General features: G+C 31.8%; 1 protein-coding gene across 1 annotated transcript; it reads right to left on the bottom strand.

The window, feature by feature from the left end:
• Positions 1–4029: 4029 nt before the first annotated feature.
• On the bottom strand, positions 4030–5433 carry LOC145043042 (F-box/kelch-repeat protein At1g74510-like). The gene has a single exon (XM_078991579.1). It carries the CDS (start codon positions 5431–5433, stop codon positions 4183–4185), a length of 1251 nt encoding a protein of 416 aa, XP_078847705.1. The 3' UTR covers positions 4030–4182.
• Between the last annotated feature and the right edge of the window lie 7012 nt (positions 5434–12445).

Raw genomic sequence — 12445 nt, 5'->3', positions numbered from 1 at the left:
TAAAAGAACAAAATGAACCATTAGTGAACATATGATTTCATCGGATGAGGGATCAAAGATATTGTGAACTGTACAAGTATAGATCCTTAATCCTTTGTAACTCGTTGATGCAAGATCCAAAAACTTAAATTTTTAGATAATGTTTCACACAAAACAATAACATGAATGCAAAAGAATGTGACCTTAAACGCATTTTATTGAATTTTTTAACAGTTTTGCGCATTTTGACATGTGGACATAAAATTTGGAGGTTCTATATTCATTGTACAACTTATTTAAAATCAATTGAATCAAGAACAAAAGGATGACATGAAATATGTATGAGGAACTATCATTCATTTCGTCTCCTGGAGAAGATAGAATATGATTTTTCTTTTTCTTTAAACACGATCTGATGCATAAAGTCAAAGATTATGGAGCTCCTTCACTATTAAGTCCAAGAAATGGCATATTCAATAATATGTCCAGGTGCATGAGTTTTTGTAGACATACATCTGTGTTGACCTTCAACAATTGTCACAATCCTATAGAAAAAAATATCTATGAAAATAATAGAGCATAGCGGCCTCTTACAAACAGGGAATCGGATTAAACTTATCTATTTTTATGATAATCGATTGACAATGAAACAACAATTTTATGCACACATACACTTGCAGCACATACATACATATATGTAATAAAAACTAAAAAAAAATCGATGATTTACCTTTGGTTTTTGGCGATATCTAGATAGAGTGGTAGACCTTTCCCCATCTCCGTTCTCCTGGAAAACAATCACAAAAAGAATATTAGGGAATACCTACTCATTTTTTTTTACCGCTGGCCTTGAAGCCTTTGGTGGATACCTACTCATTCTCCTTTGTCTTTGATGGGTACGGATACATGAAGTTGTTAACTTCAATAATGGGTTTAAAGTCCCTTTCCTTCTAAAAACGAAATAAATTGAGGTGAAACTGATTGAGAACCCGAAAAAACCAAAACCAAAAGATTATGGAGTGAAGCCGGTGAGATTTACCCAGTCGATCTCTCGTGCAATTTTCCAAGGGTTTCCAAAGACCTTTCCTAGGTGGGCATATCTATACAGAAAGTAGACACAAAGCGTTCCTGTAATGATGATTATTGATAGAGGGGATATCCATGAGAGTGAGAACCGTCCGGAACTGAATTGGAAGCCCTAATCGCCGACCAGAAATCGACTTCATGTTGCAAATAATCAGACGGATCTTCTAGCTTTTGAGCGGTAGTTTGTTGGAAATCGAAGCCCTAATCGAATATAGACGAATTTATTGGAAATCGAAGCCGTAATTAAATAGATAATGAGTAGACTAAAATGGAGGGTGGCATGTCGCTACATCCGGTTTTGGGAATTCCATCGAGGAATCGAGAAATGGAGTAGATGAGGCGATGAATGGTGATGCGGTGGATCGATATCGTATGCGTAATTGGAAAAGGGGCGATTGGAAGTAACCTTCTTGAGATAAACTGATTAGTCGGTGAAGCGGTGGATTCCGAGTTCGATGAATAGTAACAGAGTATGAACAGTATCCAACTCGGGTAGTGTTCATAAGAATGTTGGAATTTAATTAGTGGTATAATAAATGGTTCGTAAATTGGACTATTAAAGTGTAAAAAAGGTATTGTAGTCACGTTTCTTCAAAGAAAAATAAAAAAAGATGATTGGCTGATTGAAACTTTATGGAAAAAAAAAGGATAAATTTATCTTAATTTTAGACAATCCCTAATACCCACAACAAATCATGGTGGGTACCATTTCATCACTACTAACCACCACTCAAACTTATTTTTTTTTAATTAAATTTAAATAAAAAATACATAGAAATCATATAATTTTTTTAAATATTAGTTTTTCATTAATTTAAAATACCAAATTACATTAATTAAAATAAAAAATAAAAATTACATTAAAAATAAAAATTACATTAATTAAAATAAATAAAAAAAAAACATAAAATATGAAAAACCTAAAATTACCATGCTTAACCAAAAAAACTATCCCCTATTCTACGTCGGACTCGAACAAACTCCTTCATCGCGAGAAATATCTCCAAATCTTCGCTTTTGAGGTCAACCGTTTTCATTTTCAAGATTTTCATATCGGTTTTTGTTTGAATCACCGGTTGTGTTTCTATAATTTTTTGTTCTACCTCACCTAACATTTCCGCATTCGTTTCTTAAACATGCATATAACGATCAAATTTCTCTCCAAATTGATCCATAACGCTAGATCCCGAGGTCATTAAAGCCGTTATTTTGTTTTTTTTTCTTCCAATGGACCGACAAAGAGGTTGCTTATCTTCACGATTGAGCGGATTATCGTTGATGTCAAAGTGTGTTCGCCTGTCCAATTGTTAGGAAGTTGCATCGGGGTTTCTTGAATGCTTTGAACTGGAAGATTGTCAACTTCCTTCCGTTTGCTCTTTTAATTTTGGAACATGTTTCAACTTAGCCACACTTTTACATACAGAAAAGCTTTGCGGGTTGACGTTATTTTTTCAATTGGTCTAAATCCGCCTTGAAGATATCGAAATCGTTTGACCCGTTTTTTCGTATGTTTAGGAGGTTGTTGTAAATTCCTCCAAATTCAGTGCATTTTAGTTAAATATTGCTCCACTTCGAGCTAATTCGATCGAGATTTCATTTTTCACTTCTCATTAACTCATAGAACACTGCTCAAACTTTCTCTTAAAAACAACCGTACGTTTGACTATCGCCTTCGATTGGGTCTTGAGAAGTCGAAATTCATACCTCCACTAGCTTTTCTTCTTCTTCTTTTTTTTTTCCATGGGACCCTTTCTTGGGTGGAGGTGGGTCGTGCCAATTTTTTCCTTTTTTCTTTTAAGTTGAGGTGGTGGTGAATCTTGAGTTTCCGAAACAAAATCCGACGAATGATGGGGCTGTGATGTTGGTGGTTGGAATTGTTGGAAAGCTTGATATTGTTGAAGTTGTGGTTGTTGGAAGGCCGGGAAAGCTTGATATTGTTGTTGGAAAAATATTGTTTGTTGAATAGGGGAACCGGTTTGAAACAAATTAACAAAACCCCTTTGAGGTGATTCCATGATCGGAAATTGTTGGGCGGGTGTATTTAATGCAAAAGCATGATCAAGTTTGCGATTTCTGTGGTTTGGAGGGGTATTTTGGTGGTGGTCCGTGGTTTTGGTTGTGAAAACATTATGTGTATTTTGTGTATAGAATGAGAAAAGAATGGTGTAAGAAATAAGAATTGGAAGAATGTATTTATAGGTAAAATTAATATGTAAAAATTATTATATTAAAAAAAATAAATTTTAAAAAATTTGGCCGTTGGAACGGCCAGTCAAAAGATCAAGGGGAAAGAGCACTATTGGGCGTTGAGTTTCGTGGTCCGGAGAACAATTGGAAAACGATCGACCACGGCCGGTCGGGATCGTATGTACGGTCTTAGTAAATATTTTCTTAAATTTAACCAAAAAAAATTAAAAAAAACAACATAGGTTTTCTATTTTGAGCGTTGGAGGAGCCGTATTGACTACTAAGGGGGTGTTTGGCTTAACTTTTTAAACCCCTAAAAATTATTTTTGGAAAAGTTACAAAAAGTTAAGATTTCCTAACTTTTCCAACGTGTTGATTTTCATTGTATAAAAACTCCAAAAATAGCTTTTTAAAACTAGTTTACCAAACACCATTTGCTTTTTTTTTTTTTTTTTTTTTTTTTTAAAATGACTTTTGGTTGTAAAAAACTAAGCCAAACACCCCTTAAGATTGTTTAGCCATCACTCATTTTATTGAAAATGAGTACCGAATTTTGTTTTTTTTAACGATAAATTCATTTTATTTCTTAACTATTTTTATATTCACATATTTTAGGACTTAACCCACAAACTCAATAAGAAAGACAACATCTAATACTAGTTCATGTACACATTAGAAACCTTTTGATAACTAGTTCATACACATTATAAGTTCATCAAAAAAAAATTAATAAAATTAGATTCTTTTATATATTATAGTCCAAAATCACAACTCTTTTATATATATTATAGTCCAAAATCACAACTCATTAAACAAAATCACATCCCAAATGCATAACCTGCATTTGATTAAATCTTCATAAATAATTAGAAAATTATGTTAGATTTTTTTTCTTAGATTTAAATAACAAAAAAAAAAAAATTCGGAAATTTAACATCCCATCACCGCACAATTATAAACAAATCCACTAGAATGTTTTCTCGCAAGCAAATTCCATTCAGGCGGGCTTTCATCGGGCCTCCAAGAATTCAATTCAACCATTCCGCCATACGCCGCCCTAGGCCCGCCGATAACAATTAGCTCATCACCACAAGCTCTAAAAGCAAGCCCCCATCCATTCATAGAACTCGCCTTTTCCGGCAACCCCGCAACCCTAACCCACACATTCCTCCTTTTATCATATCTCCTCACTTCCTGTTCTTCATAAAACCCCGCATACAATTCATCCCTCACAACCGCCACTAAAGGCGGAGCTTTACTCATCGCCGGCGCATCCTTTCCGACCCCCACCGGAAACATACCCGGAATCACCGTCCAAACCCCAGTTTGCAAATCGTAAACCTCCCCACACGTAAGTTCGTTGAAATTTTCGTCAACTCCACCAATTACGTAAAATTTCTTATCCATAAACACCCCAGAACACATTTTCCTTCGTTTATTCATGCTATTAAGACTCACCCATGTCCCGATTTCTGAATTGTAAAGCTCGGCCGAGTTCAAGATCTTACCAGACGGAGAACACCCGCCGGCGACAATGGCGATTTCGTTGAGACTTGCGGAGGCGAAAAGACATCTAGGGGTAGTGGTTTTGATTCCCGGTGACCATGAATTTGTTAAGATGCTGTATTTGTAAACGACATGGTTGTCGATTTCTTTTCCGAATACAAGAAGCTCTGTGCCTACTGCTAATGATTCTTTATCTGAACACATGAAGCATTCATTGCAGTCCATGGCGGGTAATCGCATCCATCTATGGCGGATTGGATCAAAAGCTTCCCATTTGAAAAGATTACATGAGAAGTAAATCCAATGTTCGATTATACCCATCTTTCTTCTAAGTTTATAAAGTTCGCCATTTCGAATTAGGGTTCGGAATTTGCGATTTAGTGAGGCGATTGAACCATAATCGGATCTTGAACTGAGTAAAAGGCAGTTGATTGTGAGGTCGAGGCCGATTTGGTTGATTAATGAAGTGGAATCTGAATGATTGTTGGCGTCTTGTTTTTTGGTGTTTGAATTGTTGGGTTCAGAAGGTGAAATGACGAAATTACCCTCGGATGGCTTTGAAGTCTTTCTCTTCGAAAGTGAGGTGACACAAAGGGCATTGTAAGTCCATTTGCTTTCTTGTTCACAAGCACTTGGCAAATCTCTTGAAACAAGGAAAGTTGGACCTTCTAACATGATGTGTGTTTGAAAGAAAGAAATCCTGTTAATTACAAATGAATCTAATCAAATATATTTTTCATAGGAATTGAAATTTGGTAAGAAATGATAGTTTAAAAATTGTTTATCAGGTAAATACCTTATTAATATGTGTATCGAATTAATTTCTGATTAAATCTATCTAATGTTTTTCAGTTTTTACGAAAAGCCATTGGATTTTAATTTATTTTTTTCTTGAAAAAATTTCACATTTAACAATTTTTTTGAAAAAAACCCAATTTGTAAAAAATATGAAAAAAATGCAAAATAATTTTAAGGAAAAAATAAAGTTAAGTTAAATCTGGAAACAACAATTGATTCATTTATAGTTATTGTATGAATTAATATATATATATATATATATATATATATATATATATATATATATATATATATATATATATATATATATATATATATATATATATATATATATTTTGATGTTAGTTAATCAATTTTTTTAAATATAAGATCTTATGAGCATGATAAGACATGGTTTATTGGAATGGTTAGTTAAATGCCTGGTTTACATTTAATTAATATGGAGTTTATAAAGATTTTAAATGTTCAATTGATAAGAAAAAAACAAACTTTTATTTATTGTTTTGTATATATGTTCTATTAAATTTTGTAGATTTCAGTTAATTATAGAAATTAAATAATAAAGTTGTATGAAAACATGTTGATGTGGTTATTCATTAAACATTATATAATTTAATGTGTTCAAACGTCATATCGAACACTAAAAATAACAAAAAACTATCTTTAGAGTGTTTTAAATAATTAATAACTGCTAGGTAATATACATGGAGATTATAATTGGTTTAAATAAGAAAAAAAAAACAAAAAACAAAAAAAAAAACAAAAAAGAGATGTAGCCATATGATATGACCACTATGAACTACCCTACATTTTTAGAAGTTTAAGATGATATGCTAACTATTCTTAACTAAATCATATTTGTAGTGGTGCACTAAAACATTAATAGATGAATAATGTCATAAACAGTAATGAACGTCTTTTTTTCAACTAAGCAATAATTTTTTCATTAAAGACTACTGTTTTACGAAACTACTATTCATAACTAAATCCTACTTGTAGAGGGCACAACATTAATTCATAACTAAATCATACTTGTAGAGGGCACAACATTAATAAATGGGTTATGACATAAACTAATAATGACATGCTTTTTTATTTCACTAAACAGCATTGTTTGTTTTAGGAAACAGCTATTTAGAACTAAATCATACTTGTAATTATGCACTACAACATTAATAAATAGGTTATATCATAAACAAGTAACGAACAATCTTTCTTTTTCCACTAAGCACCACTATTTTAAGAAATTTCAATTCTAAATCATACTCGTAGTTGTATTGATAAACTAGTAAGGGTTTTTTCTTTCACTAAAGTGGCCGATGTCAACACTGCAAACCATGGTAGAAGACATGATAAGTGTGTTGAACCCCCTGAAGCAAGTGAAAACTATATTGCATTTTATTCACATTTTTTTTTCTTTTTCCATTTTAATTATTATTAAATCATATATATATATATATATATATATATATATATATATATATATATATATATATATATATATATATATATATATATATATAATACATATTTGAAAACGGAAAAAATAAGGTGGCATGGTGAGACTATTTCCTATTACTTTTATGTGGTGAGGAAAGGGTGTGGAAAATAATATGATGCCGACGTAGGGCAAATATCGTGGGCGGTTTTTCATTAGGTGTTCGTAGTTGAACTGTTGCTTTTCCTATACGTAATGTATAAGTTTTTGATTTTTTTATCTATTCTGGACGTTTAATGTCATTATTGGGTAAAAAAGTTTCACGAAATGGTTTGAATGGTTCCTTAAAATTTTGCTTGTTTGATCTGTTCATTTGGTCATCCTAACCTAATATAATCAGTTTAATATGTCACATAACCATGTGTGGATATTGACCTACCTATATCATGGGTAATGGTAGAAGGTATCAAATATTTTATCAACTTGTTTCATTATCAACGCTCTTCTCACAACTAAAATCATTATTTTAATTCCAATCAAAAGCTTATCAAGAGCCACTTGCACTACACGTCTGGACTTATGTTCAATAGTACTATTAACTTCATCAAGCAACAAAATCGATGCCTTATGCAACACCTCACATGTAATCACGATTAGCAATTTCTGCCCCAGTGTTAAATCCACGTCGTTGAGACCTACATGATTATCGTATCCAATTGGTAAAATGCTTATGGTGCGTGTTTACGATTCTTGCCGCTTGTTTGATCTTGGTAGATTATATTTTGTTGAATTTTTTATCGAGGAGATTATAGGTTCTTATTGGAAAACCCATAGTTGGTTCCTTAACCATTATAGACTGAAATTTCTCAAATCTTCTCCATAAAGAAGAATCTTCCCGAAAATTGGATTGTAAATCATAAATTGGAGAAAATATTGTGTTTTTTCAGAACCGAAAATCCTAACTACATCCACTGTGTGTCCGCCGTCAATTTTCATCTAGAAATCTATTAGGTCAATGATTTTTGGACTATCTGGGTAACATAAATTGACCTTTATAAAGTCAATAGGGAAAACAACTTAAAATGGTAACGAAGTATTAAAATTGTACAAAAATAACCGTTATTGTTATTTTCGTACAAAAAATACCAATGAACTAAAGGTTTTGTACAAACAATACCATTTCACTTTATCTTTTGTTCTTGTTTATCCTCATGGTAACCGGATATTCAAGGTAATGGTTAACTTAGCATTATATTTAACATGTAAATTGCTTAGTTGGTATACTAATTTTATCACAGCCAATTAGGGAAATTATGGAAAGAATCTTCATCAACCATCGTCTTTTTTCTTTACCCCCACAATACATTCCAAGACCTTTTACCATCTACACCATTCCCACCTTCTATCACCATCAACCCATCACTTTATTCCACCACCTTCACCGAATACCACCCTTATACCTCCATTATCATCCACCATTAGCAGCTTTACACCATCATTAAACCCCCACCATCATCCTCCTATCATTTACCTACAAGGCAACCTCCATTCACCCACTTTCATCATCTTCTTCACCCTACCCAAACCACCAAAAACCACCACTTTCCATCTACGATTCCCACCTTTCTTCCACCAGTCAACCCCAATAACCTTTATAGCCTTCAATCACTATAAAACCCCCTTGTTTATCCATCACAACCATACCCTTTAACCAACCTCCATCCTCTCCACCGTTGCCATCCCCTGTCACCCCCATTACGGAACACCCATAAGTTATTGAGCCTCAAACCCACACCTTCATCTCCGAATTTTTAGAACCTATACATCGTCCTCTTTACCCTTTAAACCTGAAGAAAAAAATGAAAAAGACAGGAGAAGAAAGGACGACGATCGAATCAAGAAGGGTGAAAATGCGGCTCAAAGGGCATACCTATAATCAAAAGTGAGTGTGAGGAGGGAAGGTCTTGGTGATTGATTGGAGGATTGCTTGAGCAATCCCGTTTTTGAAATCGATCAAAGCTTACTAGTGATCAAGTCATGACAGGGGTAGAGGTGAAAATTCAAAGTGTCCTTATTTGAGATGCTTTAATTTGTGGAAGCTACACTCACATGCTTTTGGATTGACTGAATTTACGGACAGAAGGAATCAAGAAAGCACAAGTGAAGTTGCAAATACATATTATTCAACTGCTTTAATAGGTCTAGCTTATGGAGACACACATCTTGTTACAGTTGGATCTTTGTTTACAGCCATGGAGATTCATTTTTCTCAAACATGGTGGCATGTAAGAGAAGACGACACAATTTATGTTTCATATTTCACTAGTGAGAAACCAAGTAGTGAGAGTTCTTTGGAGAAGGGTGGAAGAGATTTGTGTATGCGTTGGAAGGGCTTTATGAGATGTAGATTAATCTTGTATACACTTTGGAAGGAACGATCAAGCCTTTGGTCTTTTCAATTTGGGTGAAATAATGAAGGGGAAAGCCATGTATTATCCTAAATATATCTTATTTTCATCATAACTAAAAAACAGCCGGCTAACCTGATGGTTACTAACAATAGCCGATAATCTGAGATTTTTTGTGCTAAAATAACAATAATGGTCTTTTTTGTACAATTTTGATACTTTATTACTTTTTTAAGTCATTTTCCTAAGTCAATAGTGGCATACATGCTAACGAGTTTAAGTGCAAATGTTCTATCAATGTCAAGAACATGATCGATGATATTGACAACCCGAGTGAAAGCTGCAAATGAGAGAATGACATATTCCCTGATGGTTGTCCAAAGATTGATATTGTGTTTTTACATAAATCAAAGCGTGACATAGTAGAACAACATTGCAAAATTACAGGTGAAGGTGATGAATCTTAAAAACCCAAACATGAATCTTTTAGAGATTCCATGGAGGAAAATTTGTCTAATATTTTTAGGTGTAAACTATAGAGTCTTGATGCTATATAACATGGCAAGGGGTAACGATTTACACCTTCATAATTTCGAAAATATTAGGTGTAAACTATAGAGTCTTGATGCTATATAACATGGCAAGGGGTAACGATTTACACCTTCATAATTTCGAAAATGACCATTTAAACCAAAAAAAATCCACTTTGTTCCCTCATAATGCAAGAAAAAAAAAACCCAAAAGAACTATTTAAAACATTTCGTGAAACTTCATTAAACAACAATGATGTTAACCTGTTTTTTTCACCAACCACCATTGTTTTAATAAATTGTCATTCAGAACTAACCATATATGTATTTGTGCTCTAAAACATCAACAAATGATTTATGTCATAAACTAATAATTATTGTTTTTTTTCCACTAAAATTTGTTTTATTTTTCCACTAATCACCATTGATTTAAGAAATTATCTTTCCATAACTAATCATTAGATGGGTTATTATTATAAACGAGTAATGAACTGTTTTTTTTACTCAATTGCATCAATAAACTACAATCAAAATATAAGGGGTTGGCTAAAAGACATCATATTTTTCCATATAAACATCCTAATTGATTTTAAGATATTTTTATTGGTTGAATTTACATTGTTTTCTGAAAAAGTAAGTTATAAATAGTTTATTATAGGTTGACTTTAAAAAAAATGTTTATAGGGTATCAAGTTAGCAACATCCAATATAAACAATGGAATAATTGGGTTCACAAAGTATCATTATTTCAATAGTTTGTATTTGTATCTGGTGAACATTAACAAATAGTTTGTTACCTATATATATATATATATATATATATATATATATATATATATATATATATATATATATATATATATATATATATATATATATTTTGGTAACAAACAAATAGTTTGGTATCCATATTAAAAAATCATTATATCTTTGGTAATTTTGTGGTTATAACTCAAAAGTAGTTAACTTCTAACACTATTCTAGATATAATGATTTTTCCTAAAATTACTGGTAAAATTATTTCAAAATAGTTTAACAACTTATCTTGAGCAATTTTAAAAGTAGACTTGTAAAATTACTAATAAAACCTAATATAAAAATATTACCGGTACTACCTAATACATGCCAAAATGGTACACAATGTTTTTATTATAATTTGATAAAATACCAATTTTGGGTGAAGGTTACAAAAATCATCCCATGAAATAAGCTAAAACATATCAAATTCAATTTGAATGAAATAACAATACCATCCATGGTTGTTAAGATCCTAATTTTAAACTTAAGATCTTAAGATCCAACAGGGGAATATGATCTATTTGAAGCAAGATCTATATTTTTATATATTGTTAAGATCAAAACTACGATTTTATGATCTTAACACAACCCGATCCCTACACTTTTTTCTTTATTATATAGTTGAGCCTAAAATATTGACACATAAAACTTCAAATCTAACATCACATGCCGCATGAGGAAAAAATGTCATCGAGTATCACGACATATTCGTCTTGAATTAGGGAGAGCATTATGATCCATGTTATTATTTTTTTATAATCTTATGTCTTTTGTTGTATATGATCACCTTTATCTTGTTAAGTTTTTTGTTATTTTATGATGTTTTCTTCAAAATTTTGTAGCTTATAGCAACAAGAATTATATTTCATGGTTAAAAACGTTAAAGCTAAATTGTCTTAATCAATATTAAATCATAATGAGTATTACACAAACAAGACACTATAACAAATTTGAAGACTAATTCATTTTGATAGGATTTTTCAGTTCCTATCCAATCTTACGATCACGATCTTATAAAACATAAAACAATTATAGGTAAAATGTGGACCTTAACAACCTTTATCAATGGAGTGCATGAATCCGATATGCCAAAGAATGGAAATTTAGATCGAATTTATTTTATGGTATTTGGAACTTTTTGTTTTGTATCATGATTATGAAACAATTAAAATAAGATATCCATAGAAACAAAATTAAACTATTCGCTTTGTCCTAATATAATAAGAATATTTGAAATCAGTCTTTAATCATTAATCAACACCCACTACAACAACCCTAAATATCAATCTAAAAGATGGACAAAATGAACTCAAATTTACATAAATTGTAAGTAAAATATTGAAAATTAAAAGAATAGTTAACAAAAAAAGTCCTATGTTGAAGCTTCTCATGTGAGAGTTTTCTCGAATTTGATCAAAAGTTACTTGTCATGATTCAAAGTACAAACAACTAATAATCATTCAAATTTGGATAACTGAAATATGTAAATAGGGCATAAACTACAAATATCTTCAAGCATATAAGCATGATATAAATGATTTATTTATGAAAATAAAAATTCTCACACCTCGATTATAATCTAAACAAAATAGAAACTTGATGTGTAGCCATTAGCCACAATCCACAGCGAAAAACCCCAAAGATGCAATTAAAACATGCTTGCATGAATTTAGTTGACATATATTATACGTAAAAATTAGCAAAACGTTCCTAGA

This window comes from Lactuca saligna, chromosome 4, assembly GCF_052625555.1.
Source record: "Lactuca saligna cultivar CGN05327 chromosome 4, ASM5262555v1, whole genome shotgun sequence".
Lineage (NCBI taxonomy): Eukaryota > Viridiplantae > Streptophyta > Magnoliopsida > Asterales > Asteraceae > Lactuca > Lactuca saligna.
This window is presented reverse-complemented; position numbering and strand designations above follow the sequence as displayed.

Coding starts and splice junctions, on each gene's coding strand:
- LOC145043042 (XM_078991579.1), bottom strand. CDS start 5,433: ATGTTAGAAGGTCCAACTTTCCTTGTTTCAAGAGATTTGCCAAGTGCT.